Below are 23,766 nucleotides of genomic sequence, written 5' to 3' on the forward strand. Positions count from 1 at the left end.
CTCTCAATCTCGTGAACATCTCGAGCCTCAATGGTTTAGTCATAATGTCTGCTAACTGATCCTTCGAACCACAATGCTCTAACTTAACAACCCCATCCTTTGTTAAATCACGAAGGAAATGAAACCTAACATCAATGTGTTTATTCCTACCATGCATAACTGGATACTTTGACAATTTAATTGCAGAGCTATTGTCACAATAAACATCAGTGAACTTACTTTGTTCATGGCCAAGTTTTTCAAGAACCCTACGCATCCACACACTTTGGCATGCACAAGAGGCAGTTGCTATGAACTCAGCTTCAGTGGTGGAGAGGGTGACTACTGGCTGTTTCTTTGAGGACCATGCTGAGCAAGAACACTTACCCGGATGTACTTTTCCGGTCCTCAACGTCTCCGGCATAATCGTTGTCTGAGTAGGCTACCAACTTCCCTTCTCAACCTCTTTTATAAAATATCCCCAACTCAGTATTTCCCTTTAAGTAACGAAGAACCCTCTTCACTGCTTAATGATGCAAATCAGTCAGCCTCTCCATGAATCTGCTGATTAAGCTCACCACATAAGCTAAGTCGGGTCTGGGGGCAGTCAAATACATAAGACTGCCCACTATTTGTTTGTTAACAGTTGTATCCATACCAGCCCCACCTTCATCTTTCACAGGCTTAAAACCCGGTACAACTGGATTCTTTACCGAATTACAATACTTCATGCCAAACCTTTCGAGTACTTCATTAGCATATTTCTTTTGGTTGATGAAGATCCCTTTACTGCCCTGCACCACTTCCACACCGAGGAAGTATTTCATCCTTCCAAGATTGGACATGTCGAACTCCTGTTTCATAGAGCTCTTGAACCTTTCTAACATTGCTTCATCATTCCCTGTGAAAATGAGGCCGTCAACGTACACACTCACCACAAGCAATTTCCCTCCTTCTGCCTGCATGGGAGCTTGCTTGAGTCCGTAAGGGCCTTCTTGAGCCTATAAACCTTGTCTTCTTCTCCCTTCACTTCATAGCCCCGAGGTTGCTCGATAAACACTGCTTCATTCAAGTCCCCATGCAAAAAAGCACTCTTCATATCGAGCTGGTACACACTCCATCCTTTGCAAGCAGCAAGAGCTAGAATCATTCGAATGGTGTCCCAACGAGCTACAGGTGCAAATACTTCAGTGTAGTCTATCCCAAGCTGCTGTGTGTATCCCTTGTCCACAAGCCTTGCTTTGTATTTGTCAACCTCCCCATTCTCGTTTAGCTTGGTCTTAAATATCCATTTCACTCCTATCCCTTTTGCTCCAACTAGTAACGTGGTCAGCTCCCATGTCTCATTCTTCTTAATGGCTTTGATTTCCAACTCCATTGCTTCTCTCCATCTCGAGCTCTTGGCAGCTTCTTCAAAGGACATAGGATCACTATAGGCAGTAAACATCATCAAATTAGTCTCTTCCTCTACAGATAATCCCTCACCACATACATAATCTTCCATCCAAATTGGCACCCTTCTTTCCCTCCTTTCAACTGGACTTAGAGGGTTGTGTTCAGCAGCTTCATTTGATGACGAACCAGATCCAGTAGCACCATCTTCAACCTGATCTTCTTCTTCATACACACTTTCTTCTTCATACTCTTGCAGCTCGTCTTCCTCTCCCCACTCAAGGACTGCACAGCTAGTTCCTTCAACTGTTTTACTCCATTCCCACTTCTTGTCTTCTTCAAGTACCACATCCCTACTTATAATCACCTTCTTTGACACAGGATCATACATCCTATAGGCTTTAGATTCTTCGCTTAAGCCCAAGAAGACACACTGGAGGCTCTTAGCATCAAGCTTATGCCTCTTTTTATTGGAAATGTGCACATGTCCAACACAACCGAACACCCTGAAATGGTTCACTGAGGGTTTGAAGCCACACCATGCTTCCTCTGGTGTCTTATCCTTTATAGAAAGAGTAGGGCATCAGTTGGGCAAGTGAACAGTCCAGTTGACGCTTCCGACTAGAATTCATTAGGGACAAGTTTCTCCGTCAACATGCATCGCACCATGTTCATGATCGTCCGGTTCTTTCGCTCTGCAACCCCATTTTGTTGTGGGGTGTAGGCTGCATTGAGCTGCCTAGCAACGCCATTTGAACTGCAATACTCATTAAATTCCAGTGTGGTAAACTCCCCACCTCGGTCAGTTCGAAGACAACATATAACATTTCCGGTTTCCTTCTCTACCATACTTTTGAACTTTTTGAACACAACAAATGCTTCTGACTTAAGCTTCAAGAAATAGGTCCATAACTTTCTGCTATAATCATCAATGAATGTGATTATGTACCTTTTATGGCTGTTGGATTCAGGTGTGATTGGGCCACATATGTCGGCATGTACGAGTTGCAGCTTCTGAGTAGCTCTCCACAAACTCTTCTTAGGAATGGTCTCTCGACGTTGCTTGCCTACCATACATACTGTGCGTACTTTTGAGGAAGCATTGAGACAAGGCATGCCTTTTACCATCTTCTTGTTGGATAGGATTCTCAAGCCCTTGAAATGTAGGTGACCAAATCTACGATGCCATAAGTCAATTTGATCTTCAGATGTGGTCTTGAAGCATGCAGGAGCAGGAGTTTGAGCATGTGCTTGTGTTTCCATTTCAGCAAGAAGAATAAACATCCGATCAGCAGACATTTGTCTCTGCATAATATGCAGGATGATAAATCTTGCATACTCCATACTGTATTAGAATAGCTAGATTTTGTTCTTGCAGCTGATCAATACTAAGTAGATTATTTGTAAGCTCAGGCAAATAACACCTTGGTAATCACCTGATTTGTTCCATTGACTCGTAGCTTGATGCTTCCCTTCCCCATCACTGCCATTTTGGTGTTGTTGCTGAGTTACACAACTTGCCTGAAAGTCTCATCTAGGTGAAGAAACCACTGTTTATCTCCAGTCATATGGTTGCTGCAACCTGAGTCCAGGAACCACACTGCTTCTCTTTCAGAATTGTGAAGATCCACATGATCCATCAGCAACATCTCTTCTTCGTCAAGTTCGGCATTTGGAAGTTTCCCAACTTGTGGCACTTGTAGCGTTCTACAATTGCCTTGTTAAATCCCTACCTGCCTCTACCTCTTCCACGACCTAGGAATGCACCTCGACCACCTCTGCCTCTTCCTCCCTCAAATGTAACCTTCAAAGCCTGTTCTTCACCACTAGGGCTTCGAAACTTTTGTTCATGCACGATTAAAGAGCTTTGCAACTCATCAACAGAAAGACAGTCGATGTCCTTTGATTCTCTATGGAGCAGACAATATAGTTAAACTTCTCAGTTAGAGTTCGCAGTATCTTTTCCACAATCTTCACATCTTGCATATCCTCCCCATAAATTCTCATCTTGTTTGTCACCGTCATCACCCTTGAGAAGTATTCTGTCACCCCTTCACTAGATTTCATCTCAAGAGTTTCGAATTCTCTTCTGAGAGATTGAAGATGTGACATCTTTACTCTTGCACTTCCTTCGAATTTCTTCTTCATAGACTCCCAGATTTGCTTGGAGGTGTCTTTCTAAAGTATTGTCCCCAGAATAGTCTGATCTATTGCCTGGAAAATGTAGTTCTTCACCTTCATGTCTTCGAGCTTCATCTCCTCTAGCCTTCGTCGCTGTGCATCTGTGACTTCTGCAGCATTCTCTGGTTAAGCGTATCCTACCTCCACAAGACCCCAGTACTCTTTCGATCTGAGGAAATTCTCCATCAGCATCGCCCAATGGTCGTAATGACCATCGAACTTAGAAATGGACGAAACTGCTTCCTTCAGCCATCCCTCCCTCCCTCCCTCCCTCCCCTACCTCCACAAGACCCCAGTACTTTTTCGATCTGAGGAAATTCTCCATCAGCATCGCCCAATGGTCGTAATGACCATCGAACTTAGAAATGGACGAAACTGCTTACTTCAGTTGCCATCCCCTCCCTCCCTCCCTCCCTCTCTCTCTCTCTCTTCACAACGTGTTTCACTCCTTCTCACCTTCTTTTTCTCTTTTCTCACTCTCTCTCTCTCTCTCTCGTTAGGATACTGCAGTTCCTAAGTTCTCTCAATCAGGTCCCTTTGTGGGGCTCTGATACCACTTTGTTGCACTCTCAAGCTCTAAATAAACAACTCGAGTAAACCGGAAGTTCAAAGCTTGTTTTCTGCAAATGAAAGATACTTCAGCTTTATACAAGCCTTATAAAACTGAAATGCAAAAATAAAGCTACCACAATCTCATAGTCTGAAATGCAAAAATAAAGCTACCACAATCTCATAGTCTAAAGACGTGGTCAATCTATTACAGGAATGAATCAAATCTAAACCAAAGCCTTACAAACCAGGGCATTATTTAACAGAAGCAACAACTCAAATGTGACTCAATCATAAAGACTTAATTACTAGGTAACCAACAACCCTAACAGCAGAAACCAATTTACTTCTCATTAGCACAAATGAAGCCTTAACAACAGATGATCCAACTGAAGAACTTTACTCATTGGTTCGAAGTATGAATGTAAAATAACTTGCTGACAACTAACCACTTTTGTAATTTGTATATAAAGAACAAGTTTGGTTAGAATGTCCATCTTTTGGAGAAAAAAAAATGTAAAAATACAAGGTTGGTTAAAATACCATCTTCTGCTCAAAACATCCATTTTTGAAGCTATGCAAGTCTGATTCAAAGTTGAAGATTATAACATGAGATTGTCTAGTAATCTACTCTCATTGTCTCAGATTATAAAATTACACTGAAATGCAAAAAGAAAAAGAAGAAAAAAAGTTGAAGATTTGAACATTGTATCACAAATCCATTACTGCCTCAGTTCTTCTCTTCTACAAGCATATTGCAGCACAATAAGATATCCATTCCACTTTCAGCAAGCAGCAATCAGTTAGCAAGCACAAAAGTTTGCTTCCCTACCAAATTTTAAAACCAATACCATAATCACATAAGTTCAGTAGTTCAATATATTAGTTGTGACTTGTGTTCACAATTAATATCTAATAACATGATGAAGTGATAACTCAATCAGTACGTCAATAACAATGACTCAATCACACATTCACAACCATAACACACGTTGAAGACTCTCATAGTCTTGTTGTCTCATTAACAACATAACGCAATTGTGATGACACAATCTGTGATAAAATGGCAATTAACAGATATTGTTTGATTATCAAATAAAGCAGCATTGTTTATTGTCTTTAGTCATCAGACATTACCAAATATCTCAGTAACTATAATATAAAATTAAAATCACAAACTCATTGCATTTCAATGATTTCATTTGTTTCAAATTCCTTTTTTCAGTTAACTACAACTTTGGTAAACCAAAAATAAAATAAATAAAATAAAAAGTGACAGAATGTATGGCTAACCCTGATGTGCAGCATCAGAATTTTTTGATTTTTTGGAAGCCCTAATTGCAGCCTTCAGTGTAGACTTGTCGCTTGATTTCTCTTTTGCATATTCTGCCATTTTGGTTACAAAACAAACACAGTTAGATACCATAGAGCCCCCTCAAATAAGAAAAAATTAAAACAAAGCAGTAGGATACAATTAAACTTACCCATTTTCACTTCCTCATAGAATTCCATCTCCTCCATTCCGAATCGGATCCCTCCATCATCCTTGGGATTCATTTTGCTGTGTCACTTTTTAGCATTATTTACACAACTCTAGCAATAACTACATGAATCTATAGACCGGGGTTCTAGAGACTTTCCAATGAGTAAAATCAACTGAAACTCTATAACAATGCTAACCAGACTCCAATATCTTTTTAATATTTGGATTAATGAATAGTTTTAGACAAGAAAGAAACAGCAAAACAATTACACTTAGGTAAACCATAAGTTACAAACTCAATAATTTGGTCAGCCTTCATCAACTTTAGAAAGATAATAAAGCATGCATTTTCACAAACAGATGGTGTGCATATATAGAGTTCATTGCTTGAAACATATCTCTAAGGTGCTTTGATACCAGATATTTCCTTGAGTTTGTGAATTCAAAGATAAAAAAGCACGAACTTAGAATTCAGATCATAAAGACACAAAGTCAAGTCCAAATTAGAACCAAGGCATACAAGTCTAAATAACAGACCTAAGAAAACTTCAGAAAAGAAGATCTTCTCAGAACCGTACCTAGAACTTTTCAGTAAGTGATGACTTAGAGGCTCCAAACTGGACAGTAACCAAATAAACAAGGGAACCTGTCAAAAATTGAAAATAATAAAATAACTAAGTGTCAATGAAAAAAAATGAGGGGGAAAGACAAACAGAAACTAAAAAATTAAAAAGTGTTGTAGTATAATGGCTATATCATGTAAATAGATACTTGAGTGTATAGATATAGGTATGAAGACTTGTGTGGCATAAAGCATGTGGGGAAGCAACAAGCATGGCAGCAACCACCATTACAGCAACCACCATTGCAGTCACCATGGGGAGTTGCAGCTGTAATTAATGTAGCCACAACAATGGACTTATTCCTATAGCATTCGCACTATCTTGTACTCCTATATAAACCCTCCTTTGAGAGAAGAATAACACACAATCTACTCCATTCTCTGCATCTAAACTCCCTCCCTCTCTCTGTTAATTTATGTTCTTGTACTCCTATATAAACCCTCCTTTGAGAGAAGAATAACACACAATCTACTCCATTCTCTGCATCTAAACTCCCTCCCTCTCTCTGTTAATTTATGTTCATTCTACAACACGTTATCAGCACGAGCTCCTAGCTCTTGCTAGCCATACCGTGCGCTGCCCCTGCGCTTGTTTCTGTGCAGATCAGTCTGCTTTCACGCCCCGAAACATCTTGTTCAGGACCTCTGATCAAAATAATTTGTTCATCAAAGTTGTTCATCTCTGTCTCTTCTATCTGACCTCCAAATTTCAGCCCTGTTGGAGTTCTTTTGAGACCTGTACACTATTCGAAGTGGGAGCTGTTCAGCACGCTCGTTCCTGTGCATATCAGCCTGCTTGCAAGCTGAGAAACGTCTTCTTCGGGATCTCTAATCAAAATCCTTTCTTCATCAAAGTTGTTCATCTCTGTCTCTTCTATCTGACCTCCAAAGTTCAGCCCTGTTGGAGTCGTTTTGAGACCTGTACACCATTTGAAGTGGGATCTGTTCAGAAGAGAATTTGCTCCGAATTTCAACAAGTAAGTTTTAAAGATTAAAGTTCCCGTTTTTGAGTTTTTATTCCTTTCTTTTTTTTCTAAGGGACTTGCAATCAAAGAGCGGAATTATAGGAATTCACGCTAAACGAACTAAGAGCGTTCGTAATCAATGAACTAAGAGTGTTCATAATATTCGGACTAAGAGCGTCCACAAGCATCAATTTATGACCATATTAAACATCATTGTTTCGGTCTAATCTAAATATTCTTGGAAATTGATTTCTTGGTAGCATAGCTCGGAAATCTTATTATTTTAGTTTTCGTGGAAGTTTAAACTCCGAAACTAATATATCTTCTCTTCTTATCTTCAGGATGTCGAATGAACCAAGACTCGACTTTCCCATGCTTGACTCAACAGGCTCGGAATACCATAGCTGGATAACTGACGTTGAGAACCATCTCACTTCAAAAGGGATATTACCCATAATCCAAGCACCTAACCAGGGTCTTGTGTTCCAACGAACACCTACAAAGCATGCTCAAGCACTTATCTTGATGCGACGCCACATGGATAAATCACTCAGATTGGAGTACATGTCGATCAAGGATGCAAGAGACCTATGGGTAGCGCTAGAAGAGCGCTTTGGCAATATCCAAGATTCCCTCCTCCCTGACTTGAAGGTTCAATGGAACAATATACGCTTCGCCGACTTCAAGTCTGTTGCTGAATATAATTCAGAAGTTCTTCGCCTCAAATCCATGTTGAGGTTTTGTGAACAACCTCTCACAGAACAAGAGCTAATTGAGAAGACTCTCTCCACCTTCCCTGTCGCAGCACTTTTGCTATCAAAGCAATATCGTACTGAAGTCAATGCTGGACGAATTACGAGGTTTAATCAGCTCATCAATGTTATGTCTGTAGCTGAAAAACATGACAACATCCTCGTGAAGAATTATAATTCAAGGCCCATTGGAACTAAGAGCGTTCATGAGGCGAATTATAATGCACCCAAAAGAGGTCGCAAGGAGCGGTACCCTAATAATAGGGGACATGTGTACCCTAAAAAAGGGGGACATGAGGGACGTATGGGTCCATATAACCGCCCCAATAAGGAAGGAAACCGCAACTTTAGAGCAGGCACACGTGATGGCAACGCCACACGTGGGAGAGGTGGATATGGCAACACCAGCCGTAGAGGTAGCACCATGGGCCGTGGAGGTAGCACCATGAGCCGTGGAGGTAGCACCATGAACCGTGGTAGTACCTCCAACCCTCCTAGGGAATATCCACAACGTGCACGAAGTGCACCTCAAATAAAGGGAGGTAACCACAATGACATGTGTCATCGATGTGGATCGATTGAGCATTGGTTCAAGCAATGCAATGCAAGTGCCCAACTAGCTGCACGCTACAAGGAGTATAGGGACTTGAGGGAGCAAGAAATCTACCTTGCCGAAGAAGAAGATGGTGAAGATGTCAATCTCACCATTGAGGACTTCAAAGCTGAAAATGAAGTGCACAAGGATGCCGTAGACTTTGATTAGAATAGTCCTTTTTATTTTCCAAGAACGGCAATGTGCCTTAGTCAATAAATGACAATTGTATTAACTCTTTCTCATGTGGCGCATCCAATGAAGTATGATGTCTAGGAAAGTAATTGAGATAGTGGTACTTAAGAGAGCCTCGCTCCACCAACATCTCTGTCTACTTCCCTGGTCATATTTTATTGGAGTTACCAAACGGATTGAGTGACTACAACTTGTCTAAGTTTGATTTTATTTTGGAATAGACTTTGGAAACTTTGATGTAATCATTGGCTATTTTCCTTATTAATAAAGTGTCACATTATTATTCAATGTCATGGATATGTGTTAAATTCCGAACTTTATTATCTTTCAGTATGTTTCCCGGAGAGTTGGAATGCCTTCTTGATAGTGGCACCACACATACTATATTGAGACATAGGCAACTATTTTTATGGATGACGCCTAGTCGATCTTCAGTGACTACGATGGCAGGACCATCACAATTAATTCATGGTCGAGGACCAGCTCAATTTATGTTGCCAAATGGCACAAATATTAATGTCACTGAAGCTCTATATGCTCCAAGGGCTGGAAGAACCCTATTGAGTTTTAAAGATATAAGAGCCAATGGTTTTCATGTGGAAACACATTGTGAGAATGGACAAGAGTTCCTTTGCATCACCTCTAATGACTACAGAAATAAACGAGTATTAGAGAAACTTATGTGTCGCTCTAGTGGATTGTATGCAACCACTATTAGAGTCATTAAATCCAACCATGTCATGAAAGATAATTTATGGGATTCTGACACATATAGGCTTTGGCACGACCGTTTGGGACATCCAGGTCGTGATATGATGATCCGTATATTAAAGACTTCACACGGACATCCATTCTTCAAAACGAAAAGAAGTACGAACCAAAGATTGGTCCAAGGAGTTGCTTCTAAAGCCTATCATTCGTTTTGCAAAGCTTGCTCTTTAGCAAAGGTAGGATCAAGACCATCCTATGCAAAGGACACTAAAGAAAATATACCATTCTTGCAAAGAATCCAAGGTGATATTTGTGGACCTATCCAACCAACTTGCGGACCATTTAGATATTTTATGGTGTTGGTTGATGCATCGACACGTTGGTCACATGTCATGCTCTTGTCCACAAGAAATGCTGCATTTGCTAAACTCCTAGCACAAATCATTAAGTTAAGGGCTCACCACCCTGATCATCCTATTAAGTCAATTCGTCTTGACAATGCTGGAGAGTTTACATCAAAAACTTTTGATGATTATTGCATGTCCATTGGGATTGAGGTTGAACACCCTGTCCCTCATGTTCACACCCAAAATGGTCTCGCAGAAGCTGCCATTAAAAGACATCAAATGGTTGCTAGAGCATTGGTTATGCGCACCAAACTCCCTATTTCTGCTTGGGGCTATGCAATATTGCATGCAGCTGTGCTTATTCGCCTGAGGCCCACTGCCACTCAACCCTTTTCTGCGTCCCAGATGGTGACTGGGTATGAGCCTGATGTCTCACACTTACGCATATTTGGATGTGCAGTCTATGTGCCAATTGCGCCGCCACAGCGCACCAAAATGGGTCCTCAAAGACGATTAGGTATTTATGTTGGATATGACTCTCCAACCATTATCCGCTACTTAGAACCCTTGACAGGCGATCTATTTACCGCTAGATTTGCGGATTGTCACTTTGATGAGACAGTCTTCCCGTCGTTAGGGGGAGATAAGAACACTAATGTTCAACAGGAACAACAGGAATTGTCGTGGTCTGTCCCCACTTTGTCTCATCTTGATCCCCGAACAGCACAGTCCGAAATTGAAGTGCGGGGAATTCTCGATCTTCAGAACGTAGCAGATTCGATGCCTGATGCGTTTTCTGATATCGCTAAAGTGACAAGATCACATATACCTGCTGCAAACGTGCCTGCAAGGATTGATGTCCCTAAAAATCATGGACATGGCGCCACCCCTAGGGGTATTGGGCACGGCGCCGCCACCACTAATGGTGATGGCAATGTGGCTCAGGCCGGGCTCCCTGCAAGGAAACGAGGGAGGCCCAAAGGTTCGATGGATTCTCGCCCAAGAAAGAAAGCAAGTTTGGCACAAAGAGATCCATTAATCATCGATATAAATAAACCGTCTCATGAAGATATTCCGGATTATGGTTATGTCCAAGAGACATCATTGGGGGACGCTTCAATGTCAAAACCAATTCCAGAAAATAGAGAGATCTCCATGAATTACACTAGTGTACATGAGACGTTAAATAGAGATTCTATTATCCTTGATGATGTGTTTGCATACTCTATTGCTCAAAGAATTATAGAATACGATGATATCGAACCTCGCTCCGTTGAAGAATGTCAACGAAGAGCAGATTGGCCTAAATGGAAAGATGCGATCCAGGCTGAATTGGATTCACTAACAAAGAGACAGGTATTTGGGTCTATAACGCTGACACCCCCAAATATAAAGCCTGTTGGCCATAAATGGGTCTTTGTTAGAAAGCATAATGAGAAAAATGAGGTTGTTAGATATAAAGCTCGCCTTGTGGCGCAAGGTTTCTCACAACGCCCTGGAATTGACTACGAGGAGACATATTCTCCCGTAATGGACGTTATAACGTTCCGCTACCTTGTCAGTTTGGTAGTTTCCGAAAAACTTGACATGCAGCTTATGGATGTGGTTACAGCATATCTCTATGGGGATCTAGATTCAGAGATATATATGAAGGTTCTAGATGGACTTCAATTACCCAAATCAAGTGGCTCTAAACCACTTTCAATAAGATTAAGACGCTCACTATATGGATTGAAACAATCTGGACGGATGTGGTATAACCGTCTAAGTGACTACTTGATTGGGAAGGGATATGTTAACAATGAAATATGCCCATGCGTGTTCATTAAAAGGACAAGTTCCGGATTTGCAATTGTAGCAGTTTATGTCGATGACATGAACCTAATTGGAACTCTAGATGAGTTAAAGGAAACTGCTAAATACTTGAAATCCGAATTTGAGATGAAAGATCTTGGGAAAACACGGTTTTGTCTCGGAATAGAACTCGAGCACCGTAGTGATGGGATTATGATTCACCAATCAGCGTATACTCAAAAATTACTAAGGCGCTTTAATGAAGATAAAGCAAAGCCTGTAAGTACTCCCATGATCGGCCGTAGTCTTGAGCCCGGAAAAGATCCGTTTCGTCCAAAGGATGAGGACGAAGATTTATTAGAGGCTGAAATGCCCTATCTAAGTGCAATAGGCGCATTATTGTACTTAGCTCAATGCACAAGACCAGATATCTCATTCGCAGTGAACTTGTTAGCTCGACATAGTTCAGCGCTAACACGCCGTCATTGGGTTGGTATAAAGACAATCTTTCGATACTTGAGAGGTACGATTGATATGGGATTGTTTTATCCCTACAGAGGGAAAAGAAAAGACGGAAGTATGTAATCGGACCCCACAAGGCAAAACGCCACCTTCCGTAATGTAGACGCCGGCGGCGCCGTCCATGGTGACCGACGTTCTCCTCCTCCCCTCCATCAAAATAACGGTGATGCTTTGATGGGTTTTGCTGATGCAGGATATCTCTCTGACCCTCACAAAGGTCGCTCCCAAACGGGTTATGTCTTTACCATGGGAAGCACCGCGATATCTTGGAGGTCTACAAAACAGACCCTTGTTGCTACTTCCTCAAATCATGCAGAGATTATCGCTCTACATGAAGCTGTGCGTGAATGCATATGGCTAAGGTCTGTAATTAGACATATTCGAGGAACTTGTGGTTTGAAGTCTACCACAAATGAACCTACATGCATTTACGAGGATAATGCAGCTTGTATTGAGCAAATGAAATTAGGTTTCATCAAGGGCGACAATACCAAGCATATATCGCCTAAATTCTTCTACAGTCAGCAACAACAAGCACTTCTAAATATTGAAGTAAATCAAATCCGATCAGAGGACAATGTAGCGGACTTATTTACTAAGTCGTTACCAAAATCCCCTTTCGAGAAACATGTGAAGAGCATCGGATTGATAAAGTTATCCGAACTCCCATGATTATATTTTCAGGGGGAGTTGAAATCAGGGGGAGTATCCAGAAACATACTCCACACTCAACGCGCGTTGTGCTCTTTTTCTCCTTCGACCAAGGTTGTTTTTTCCCACAGGGTTTTTATTACTTGGCAAGGTTTTTAACGAGGCAACTTAGAAGCGCACGGCCTAGGCAACACTATTGACATGAAATATCCAAGGGGGAGTGTTGTAGTATAATGGCTATATCATGTAAATAGATACTTGAGTGTATAGATATAGGTATGAAGACTTGTGTGGCATAAAGCATGTGGGGAAGCAACAAGCATGGCAGCAACCACCATTACAGCAACCACCATTGCAGTCACCATGGGGAGTTGCAGCTGTAATTAATGTAGCCACAACAATGGACTTATTCCTATAGCATTCGCACTATCTTGTACTCCTATATAAACCCTCCTTTGAGAGAAGAATAACACACAATCTACTCCATTCTCTGCATCTAAACTCCCTCCCTCTCTCTGTTAATTTATGTTCATTCTACAACAAAAAGAAAAATACCGAGAGGCAACAGTGAAGTTGGTGCTGAAAGTACTAGAGCCACCTGCAATTGCATACTTCATTTATGCAAACGCTCTGATTGGTCCACAATAAAGACATAATGTAGAGCACCCTGCCAAAAATTTGAATAAAAAGCTGTCAAAATTTGATACTAGTTTAAGTACACATTTTGATACACAAGGAAATATTTTATTTTCAATTTTGTTTTTAATATTCAACAGTACATTTAGGGATGGCATTAAAACCCACGGGTACGGGTACCCGCGGGTAATTATTCCCTTTGGGTATTTGTTAATGGGTAATACCCATAGTTTATGGATATGGGTATGGGTATGGGTAATTACAAAATACCCGTATAAAAATGGGTGGGGTATGGGTATACCCGTGGGTACCCAAATTTTACCCAAATACCCATATAAAATTGTAGACCACACCCAAATTTTTTTTTTTAATTGAGAACTATTATTTTTCAACCAACATACGGGACATTTTTATAATTTTCTTATTCTAAAAAAGAAAAAAAAACAGAAAACCTATACGGGGTGTTGCGATGACTTTGTGTGGTCTCGGATGAGGATCTGACCGTTGGATCATCGTATAATTGTGAAAAGTTGGTTCAAAAGGCGATCTATCAGGATCCGACCGTTGGATCATCGTATAATTTTGAGAGGACGATCCTAAGGGCGATCCGTGAGGATCTGACCGTTGGATCATGGTATAATTGTGAAAAGATGATTCAAAAGGCGACCCGTGAGGATCTGATCGTTGGATCTTCATATAATTTTGAGAGGATGATCTTAAGGGCGATCCGTGAGAATCCGACCGTTGGATCAACGTATAATTGTGAAAAGAAGATTCCAAAAGGCGATCCGTGAAAATCCGACCGTTGGATCATGGTATAATTGTGAAAAGACGATTCCAAAAAGCGATCCGTGAGAATCCGACCGTTGGATCATCATATAATTGTGAAAAGACGATTCCAAAAGGCGATCCGTGAGAATCTGACCGTTGGATCATCGTATAATTGTGAAAAGACGATTCCAAAAGGCGATCCGTGAGAATCCGACCGTTGGATCATCATATAATTGTGCAAAGACGATTCAAAAGGCGATCCATGAGGGTGGTTCATTTACGATCCGAAATTTATTATTTAGATATTAGAATTGTCATTTTGTAATTTTTTTCTTCTAATCATTGAAGTTATAATTAGAAGATACTTATTCATTTTCATTATCTGAGTTGGTGTTGAAAAATAAATTTAATTTTATTTACTAACTTAACACTAAAGTAGAAATATTCAGATAAAAAAAAAAACAATAATGTAGTGGTAGATGTTTGTAGCAAGTATAAAGAAAAAAAAATATAAATAAATAAAAAAAAATTACCCATATTGAAAATGGGTGAATGTTTGTAGTGGTAGAAAATTAGAAATATTAAGATTAAAGAAAAACAATAAGGTAGTAATAAATATTGGTAAAAAAAAAAAATAGTAGCAAGTATTAAAAAAAAAAAAAAACTGCCCATATTAAAAATAGGTAAATGGGTGGGTATGGGTTTTACCCATTTAAAAATGAGTGGGTAAATACCCACATCCGCTAATTATTTGATGGGTAATACCCATTGAGTATTACCCGCGAATTATTATTGGGTGGGTAATACCCAATGGGTACAAATGCCATCCCTAAACATTATCGAAATGAGACACTTGAATATCTGAAATCCATGGAACTTGACAAATGTGTAGCCATGGATGAATTGAGCATTACCAGGAAACTTTTCACACATCCTCTTTTGTTACCTTCTTCGTTTTGTAGAAAACAAAATCCTGTATACATTGGCAACCATTCCTCTGGCCACAGTCTTGTACTCGCGCGTTAGCACTACTAATTCAGAACCTAAAAATTGAAGGATATAAATAATGTTTAGCAGCATAAAAACCACAACAGGTCTAGTAATCACTGATGCATAAGTTGAGAAGAAAAGGAAGTTGAAGTAACCTTGTCCAACATCGACAGGAAATTTCTATCCAGAGACTCAGCAGTGGAATCATCTCAGGGAATTACAAAGCACATGTAGCCTATACAAGAATTCAAAGGTAGAGGTTTAAGTGCGTCAAAACAATGATGATATATAGAAATGAACAAATGCATTGAGAAACAGAGGTAATTGGCCAACCATAGAGTTTATAAGAAGCAGTTGAGAGGGGAATTTACTAACTGAACCGTACCAGAACAGAGAATTGGATAATTACCATTGCATGTCACATAATTGTGGAACTGATTTGAATGGTCTTGATGTGAGCAATCTTGGGCCAATCTTCCCCCGTCTCTCTCTGGCAACGTTGTTCTAGTAAAGGACAATGATCGATGTCCAGATGAGAAAGAGAAGTGGGTAGCTCTTCATCTGGCAAGCACCGGAGTTCAGGGGAATTGCTTATTGACAACCATTCAAGAGAGGTGAGTTGTGTAAAACCCTTGCCGTCCAGCTTCGAAATACAGTTGATGTAGAGTGATCCGAGAGTGGTGGGCAGCAGCCCCTCGTCTGGAAATGAATCTACAACTTGTTCACATCCCTCAAAGTCGACTCTCAAGAATTTGAGAGAGGTGAGTGTTGGTAGACCCCACTGCATACGGTTTCCAATGAGGAGTTTCTTGCAACGCCGGATGCGCAATTCTTCCAACTTGGACGGCAATCCCCCTTCGGGAAATGATTCCAATTCTGGACAATCCCATAGGGACAACTCTCTGAGAGATGGGAGAAGGTTGTGCATGTGCTGTGGCAATGACCTCAGTTTCGGACATTTAATGACAAGTAACGTCTTCAAATTGGGCATCGGGAAAACAAACAAAATTTGGGCATGAAGATATTGTAAGGTGGACAAGGGAGAGGAGTGAAGGGGAATTAAGAGATTCTACGTTCACATGGTAGAATTCAAGGCTTTCAAGCTTTGGGAAGCAGGCTAACATGAATGGCCCGGTTACCTCGGGACAAGATTTCAGACGAAGCTTACGAAGATTAGGAAAAGGCTTAGTCCCCACTCCATTAATTAATCCTTGAATCTCAAGCTCTTGGAGGGAGGGTAGCTGCTCAACTGATGGGAAGAAGTATTGAACATGCACAATATTGCGAAGCCCCGATATTGCAAAATCACTTGGGGGTCTTTTACGTTCAATACTTCTTCCCATTTCTCAATATTTGGTTCAGAACGTAAAAGACCCCCAAGTGATTTTGCAGCTAAAGGGAGTGCTTTACACTTTTTAGCAATCTGTTTTCCAATCATTTCAAGCGACAGATCTGCAGTAACACCTGCATTCTTGAAGGCATGTTTTGAGAACAGCAACCAGCAGTTTTCCTCAGATAGTGGCATTAGATGTTGACTTTCAAGGGTACCCATCCAGTCTGCGACACCTTTATCCATCCCGGCTGCGACACCTTTATCACGTGTTGTGACAATGATCTTACTTCCATGACCTCCACTCTCAAAGGGTTGGCTCAAGAGTTCCCACTCCCCTTCCTTCACAGTCCAAACATCGTCGAAAACAAAGAGAAATTTCCTCCCTGACAAAGCCGTCTTTAGTTTAACTTGAAGAATGTCTAGGTCTGTGATATTACAAACTTCTGAAGTCAGTGACCCGTAAATATACTGTGTTATTTTGGTAATATCAAATCCTTCAGAAACACAAAACCACGACTGATGGTCAAAATGTTGCTTGACTCTGTCGTCGTTGTATACGAGTTGAGCAAGAGTGGTCTTTCCAAGCCCACCCATGCCCACAATTGGAAGCACTTCTGTCTTATTTCCAGTTATACCATCCGCTAACAATAACTTGATATGGCCTCCTTTTCTTCATCCCTTCCATATACACTAGACTCTACTACCAAAGAAGTTGTAGCCAGTCTTGCTCGTTGTCTATCCTTAACACCCTCTTTCAAATCAAGCACATTTTTTGCGTTGACAATAGGTTCTAATTCGTCAAGAATCTCCTGTATCCTTTTGTCAAGTTGATGAATGGAAATGGAACTAGAGTTCAGTACCTGATTTGTGCTGCTGCTTCCAGAATCTTCTTGTTCCATCTTGCACCGCAGAACTTCAGTCTTGATTTCATCCAACAGGTCATCGGCACGATAGAGAACATCTTTAAGGTCATCAAGCCATTCCCTGACTCCAGAGTCTCTGAGTTGCTTCTCCTCTGCATCATCGAGCAACTTATTAACCGATAACAAATTCATCTTCAACTTATGGAGCAGCGCAGCGGTGGTCTTCTTTCCTCGAATGAAGTCAACAACCGCACGGGAAGCCAACCTATCAAAGAGAACAGCAAGAGCAGAAGAGAGAAAAGCTCCACCCACAACTGCCAGAGCCATGGTTTCCTGAGCAGACCAAAAATCAAAAGAGAACATTAATACCCGATAAGAAAGTGACGTGGTTCGTTACTAGTAAGCAGTGTACCTATCAAATTGCTTCAGATCTGATTTCTTTGGCCTTTGCGAGCTTTCTGTAACTTACGGTATGCTCAGAGGAACCTCCGTCTTGCAAATGGAATCACAGTTGAGAAAAGCAGAGGAAAGTGGAGTTTACAAAATAGTGCTATACATAAGTGCTCTAAAGACCCCACCAATAATTGTGCAACGCGTCCGATGCCTAGTGCATAATTATGAGTTTTAATCCATGTTACACAATTAAGGGTCTTGATCTGTTGCACTTCTTTAATAATACAGTTTTGCCCACTACTTCCAAAGTCAGTCATGATTTCCTGATGAACCGCAAACTATAAGGAAATGAAATATCAAAACAAGCCTCAACATTTAATTTGATCTTAGATTGAACATTCTCATCACTGTAGATTGTTCCTACCAAAACAAGCTTAGATTTGATCCCTTGGCCTTCGCAAGCTTTATGTGATCTATGTTGCTTCATTTACTCCAAAGTCCCTGTTTTTACACCTAACAAGTGGAAAACCTAACAATGGAGCCAATTGAGCACACAAAAATAGTAACCCGTTTTTACACCTTTTTTAACCCGTCTGATGCATTAATTAGTCATGTTCATCAAATATTAATTGGTGCCCAATTTCATATGCATAATTTCAATCCATATAATTGATGGTATTGGGTTCCAAATTGGAGCGTTCTCATGAGTTTTATACAATTAGTCAATTACCATAGTACCAAGGAAATTTCAACGAATCAAAAAAATAAAAATTTTGACAGAAATATCGAAGAAATTATGAATATCAGTAAATAATAGAAAGAAATGATGAAAATTTAAAGAAAAATATTAAAAAAAAACTAAATATAACTTTTGGATATATTAGTGATCAATTATCTACTATATATTATATATGAAAACAAAATGTTAAATACATATATATTGTAATGAGTTGCAATCATTTAAGATGAATTAATATATGCTGAATAACTGATAGTGCTTGAAATTTTACTCAAAACATATCAATTCTTTTTTATGGCTAAGCATCCAGTGAGAGGTTATAATCACACCTTACATATATTTTCATGAGTAAAAGTTATAAGGGCTAAATACTGTTTAGTACCCTATGGTTTGTGTCAAACATCAATTCAGTTCCTCGACTTTCAATTTCGTCAAAAACACCCCTGCATTCTATTTCTCGTTTAAAAGGTCCATCCGTGATCATTCCATCAAATTTAGTTGTTAACCTGCTGACATGGCATTTCCGACTAAGCAAAGTGGGGCCCACATGGAAGCCAATTTCCCAAAATGACCCTAACTCTATTCCCAAAATTTAAAATTACAAACCCCTCTCTCTCCATGGCTTCCCACCTCTCTCTCTCCGAGCTTCCGTCGTCTGCTTCTCACCCTCCTCACCGCAACTACCTCACCGAACACCACCGCAACTTACCCCACCCTACCGACACTGGAGCGAATGGCCTCTACCATCTCCTCTGTCGGCCTCTCCTCGCTCCACACTCTGGAATCTTTCCATCAAACCTGGTTAGCTTGGTTCGACAGGGACATGATCCTCACCAAATTCCCATCAAACCCAGTTCACCATATTCTAGTAATATTAAGCTCAACAGAGTAAGATGAAAGAACACAATTAGCACCAAACTAACACCATGAATTAAATAAGCTCAAACAAACAAAAAAACCCAGCAAAATCCAAAAGGGTATTCCAATTCAGAACACCCACCAAGCAGAAACAAGGAACACAAATCCGGAATCGAGAATAAAACTAAAACAAGCACAGAGTAAGATGAAAGAACGCAATTAACACCAAACTATAACCATGAATTAGAGAAGCTCAAACAAACAAACAAAAACTAACAAAATCCAAAAGGTATTCCAATTCAGAACACCCACCAAGCAGAAACAAGAAACACAAATCTGGAATCGAGAATTAAATCAAAAAGATCAAGTCTTTGGATACCAAAATGATCAAGTCTTTGGATCTCTCTCTCTCTCTCTCTCTCTCTCTCTCTCTCTCTCTCAATCCCAGCCACACTCAAGCCTGAACACCCCCTCCCTCAAGGAGCAACAGGAGGGCTCGATCAAATTGGTTGCACCGCCTGAAATTCGCCGGAAAACTCAAACATCTTCTCCTCTTCGACTCTTTCTCCCAAGTTGACAGATGGACAAGAAGGTACCATAGGCTTCTTCACCTCGCCAAGATGAAGCTACCGCCACCGGTCACACTTACAGCTGTGGCCGGAGTCGGAAAATATGCCGGAAAACCCGAGAAGCTTTTGGGCTTCTTCCTACCGTCGTCGTTGCTAGTTCAGAGAAGGGAGGACCAGGCTCCGCTTCACGCCGCTGCGAGAAAGCTAACTGCGCCGGTGAGACTTCGACGGCGGTCGGAGAGTGAGAAATCGTGATTCAGATAGAGAGAGAGAGGTGAACAGTGAGGGCTGTAATAGGATTTATGGATTAGAATGGAAGCATGGACAATTTGGGAATTTTGCCTTAGAGATGGAGCCCACAAGAGCTGACGTGGCATGCCGTGTCAGTGAATTAATGGCTGCTATTGACGAAATGATAACGGATGGACTTATTAAACGAGATATAGTAATGCAGGGGTGTTTTTGATGAAATTGAAATTCGAGGGACTGAATTGATTTTGGACACAAACCACAGGGTACTAAACAGTTAGGGCTATCAATGGGTCGTGTCGGGTCAAGGTATTTGTCGTGTCACAAGAGACAAACCCAAACCCAACCCATTAAATAATCGTGTTGAAAATTTAAACTCAAACCCAACCTATTTATTAAACGGGTTACATGTTTCCAACCCGCTTAACCCATTTAATAAATAGATCGTGTCGTGTTGGATCAAATGACTCATTTAAGGATTAACATTGCGACCCATAAACTATAAAAAAAAAAATGCATAAATTGATTAAATTCACTAAAAAATCCCAAGACGAAGAATATAAATAACTATATATAATTCATAAATAATTAAAGGGCAAATTACTGGTCACACCCTCATCTTTTTGGGATTCGACAGTTCAGTCCCTCGTATCGTAATTTTAACAAGTAACTCCTCAGACATTCAAATTTCACACAATTTGGTCCAAACTGACCATTTTACCCCTCACTTCCTTTTTTTTTTTTTTTTTCTAATTCTTCTCTCTTTTTTTTTTGGTTATTTTTTCTGCTTCTTTCTCACTCTGTCTCTCTCTAACATCACCGCCGAATCCAATCACCACCACCACAACAACAACAACCACTCCACCCCTCCCTCCACCGCATCCTCAACCCCTCGCCGCCACCACAAGGGCTTCTCCCAGTCGGAAAGCTTCGGAATCCTCGCTGCGCTCCCCGAACGAGAATCCTCCTCTCTGAATGCTCGGAGCAACTCTCACTTCTACCACAAGGCCTTGGCCTCGCCGTCCTCCTCTTCTTCGTCGTCGTACGCGCATATGATTTCGACAATTCCGAAACCCGGACCAGAAGAGAGACATGAAATCTAGAGGAGGAGAGCGAAACTAGATCTATGTTTCTCTCTCTCCTCTGACACCCACTTTCGGTCACCACCGTGACTCACCTCCACCACCACGGACTCACCTCACTGACCTTCGATGAGTTCAATGCAGCCTCCATGACATCCGACAGCAACCCACGAGTCGAGGCCAGCGAGGCCAAGATTTGATTTGGACACCCATAGGCCATAGCGCCCTCCCACCATCTCCGCCTCCCTCCCCAACTTCAAATCCACCGTCCATTTCCTCACCTTAGTGGGCTTCTCCACCGAGTTTCGCTGCCTAGTCGGTATGTGCCCTGTAGCCTCCATGACATCTGGCAGCAACCCACAAGTCAGAGGCCGGCGAGGCCAAGATCTGATTTGGGCGCCCATAGGCATAGCTCCCTCCAACCGTCTCCGCCTCCCTCCCGACCTCAAATCCACCGTCCATTTCCTCACCTCAGTGGGCTTCTCCACCCCCGAGTTCCGCCGCCTAGTCGGTATGTGCCCCGAAATCCTCGCCTCCATGGTCATTCATCCATGGTCTACTTTGGAGGGGGAGAGCGAGAGGGGCAAAGTGGAATTGGAGAAGAGAGAGGGACGACAAATGAGGCTCAGGCGAGTTGCCGAGAGAGAGAGGAGAGACAAAGTGAGAGAGAAGCAGAAAAAATAACAAAAAAAAAACGAGAGAAGAATTTAAAAAAAAAGAAGGAAGTGAGGGGTAAAATGGTCATTTTAGACCAAATTGTGTGAAATTTGAATGTCTGAGGAGTTACTTGTTAAAATTACGATACGAGGGACTGAACTGTCGAATCCCAAAAAGATGAGGGTGTGACCAGTAATTTGCCCATAATTAAATCAAATAATGATGAAGTAAAATATTTCAAATTGTCCAATCATAGGATCAAATACTCCAAACATCCAAAATTTCAAGAATAAGTATAGCATAATCGGGTTATATGGGTTCACTTTGTGTTGACGGGTTGACCCGCGGCCAATCCGTTTATTAAATGGGTCATGGCGGGTTGACCCGCGACTGACCCTCTTTTTAATCGTGCGGGTTCAATCCGCTTTATTTCGTGCAGGTTTCGAGTCATGTTATCTGGTCGTGTCGGAATTGACAGCCCTATAAACAGTATTTAGCCCAAGTTATAAATAGTCCTTATGATTTGGAGTGCTGCTCAAAATTAACCTTGTGGTTTTAAAATATTTAATTTTACCCTAAGAAAGTAACGTGGTTCGTTACTAGTAAGCAGTGTATCTATCAAATTGCTTCAGATCTAATCCCTTTGGCCTTTGCAAGCTTTCTGTAATTTACGGTATGATCAAAGGAACCTCCGTCTACTCCAGAGCACTATTTCCTTACCTTCTTGCAAATGGAATCACAGTTGAGAAAAGCAAGGAAAGTAGAGTTTACAAAAGAGTGCTATACATGGTGCTCTAAAGACCCCACCAATAATTGTGATAACGCGTCTGATGCCTCTAGTGCATAATTGTGAGTTTTAATCCATGTTGCACAATTAAGGGTCTTGATCTGTTGCACTTCTTTAATTACACAGTTTTGCCCACAACTTCCAAAGCCATGATTTCCTGATGAACACAAAACTACAAGGAAAAGAAAGATCAAAACATAATTCATCAAATATTAATTGGTGCCCAATTTCATATGCATAATTGTTCAATATAAGATCCATATAATTGATTATATATGTGGACTAGGTTCCAAACCAGAACAATCAGGAAAATAAAGTTGAACTGTATAAAATCCACTCCAACCAAGACATAACCATTACAAGAGACAACCATTCAAAACCATACTTCCTCCTATAAGCTTGAATCCATTAAACAATAAACAACTTAGGTTCTTAAAACGTAGAGAATTATGAGATTATGAACAATTGGCCCAAAAGATACCAAAAAAAAAACATTCGAATCACGCACTGAGTGGTTGAAGATCAGTGCAAGGTAAAGGCTTGCATCCATTATGAATAAACTCGATACAAGGTATATAAACAATGAAAACATTCAAATTCAGCTTATAGACATTTGTGTTAAATATCCAGACCAAATTCAAAGAATGTTCATGAATGATCCATTGGTTCTAGAATAATGTATTCTAGTTTCCCACAAGGAATTTAGGAGGGTCAAACATCTCTTGGTTCTAGATTTTTAAGTGCATGGACCAAGATGAATGTGGAAAATTCATGAAGGAGCATTAACTGAAGGTGGTTGAATGGAGCATTAATGCAGTCATCTAGGGGGTTCCTCCTTGTTCTATATAAGGAGAGGCCATTTGCTCATTCTAATCATCTAATCCAATCCGATCCAATCTCATATTCATCCAAGTAGAGAGTGAAGAGTGTCCACTCCAAGTTGAGAGTGTTGTAGTTGTTAGGTAGCAAAACAAGTGTGAGAGAGAGTTTCCTTCAAGTAGTGTTCTTAAACTTGTGTATCTCTTGTACCCACCTTATCATAGTGGAAGTTCTTGTTGTTACTGCCCTGTGGACGTAGGCACCTTGCCGAACCACGTTATATCC

At 40.8% G+C, this 23,766-nt stretch overlaps 2 protein-coding genes across 4 annotated transcripts; both read right to left on the reverse strand.

Moving 5' to 3' along the window:
• Positions 1–506: 506 nt before the first annotated feature.
• Positions 507–866, reverse strand: LOC112203857 (uncharacterized mitochondrial protein AtMg00810-like). Its single transcript, XM_024344766.1, has one exon. It carries the CDS (start codon positions 864–866, stop codon positions 507–509), a length of 360 nt encoding a protein of 119 aa, XP_024200534.1.
• Positions 867–5,421: 4,555 nt separating this feature from the next.
• LOC112167808 (putative disease resistance RPP13-like protein 1) lies at positions 5,422–18,006 on the reverse strand. 3 transcript variants are annotated; one of them, XM_040506795.1, is made up of 8 exons: positions 17,741–18,006; positions 15,542–17,661; positions 15,288–15,367; positions 15,089–15,185; positions 13,291–13,402; positions 6,163–6,230; positions 5,586–5,662; positions 5,422–5,487 (listed from the first exon to the last, which is right to left on the reverse strand). In XM_040506795.1, the coding sequence occupies exon 2, from the start codon at positions 17,057–17,059 to the stop codon at positions 16,337–16,339; it is 723 nt and encodes a 240-aa protein (XP_040362729.1). In that variant the 5' UTR covers positions 17,060–17,661; positions 17,741–18,006; the 3' UTR covers positions 5,422–5,487; positions 5,586–5,662; positions 6,163–6,230; positions 13,291–13,402; positions 15,089–15,185; positions 15,288–15,367; positions 15,542–16,336. The 3 variants fall into 3 exon arrangements, with proteins under 3 accessions (XP_040362729.1, XP_040362728.1, XP_040362730.1); XM_040506794.1 differs by having other exon boundaries at positions 15,057–15,185; XM_040506796.1 differs by having other exon boundaries at positions 5,586–5,670; positions 15,057–15,185.
• Between the last annotated feature and the right edge of the window lie 5,760 nt (positions 18,007–23,766).

This window comes from Rosa chinensis, chromosome 5, assembly GCF_002994745.2.
Source record: "Rosa chinensis cultivar Old Blush chromosome 5, RchiOBHm-V2, whole genome shotgun sequence".
In the NCBI taxonomy this organism is placed as follows: domain Eukaryota; kingdom Viridiplantae; phylum Streptophyta; class Magnoliopsida; order Rosales; family Rosaceae; genus Rosa; species Rosa chinensis.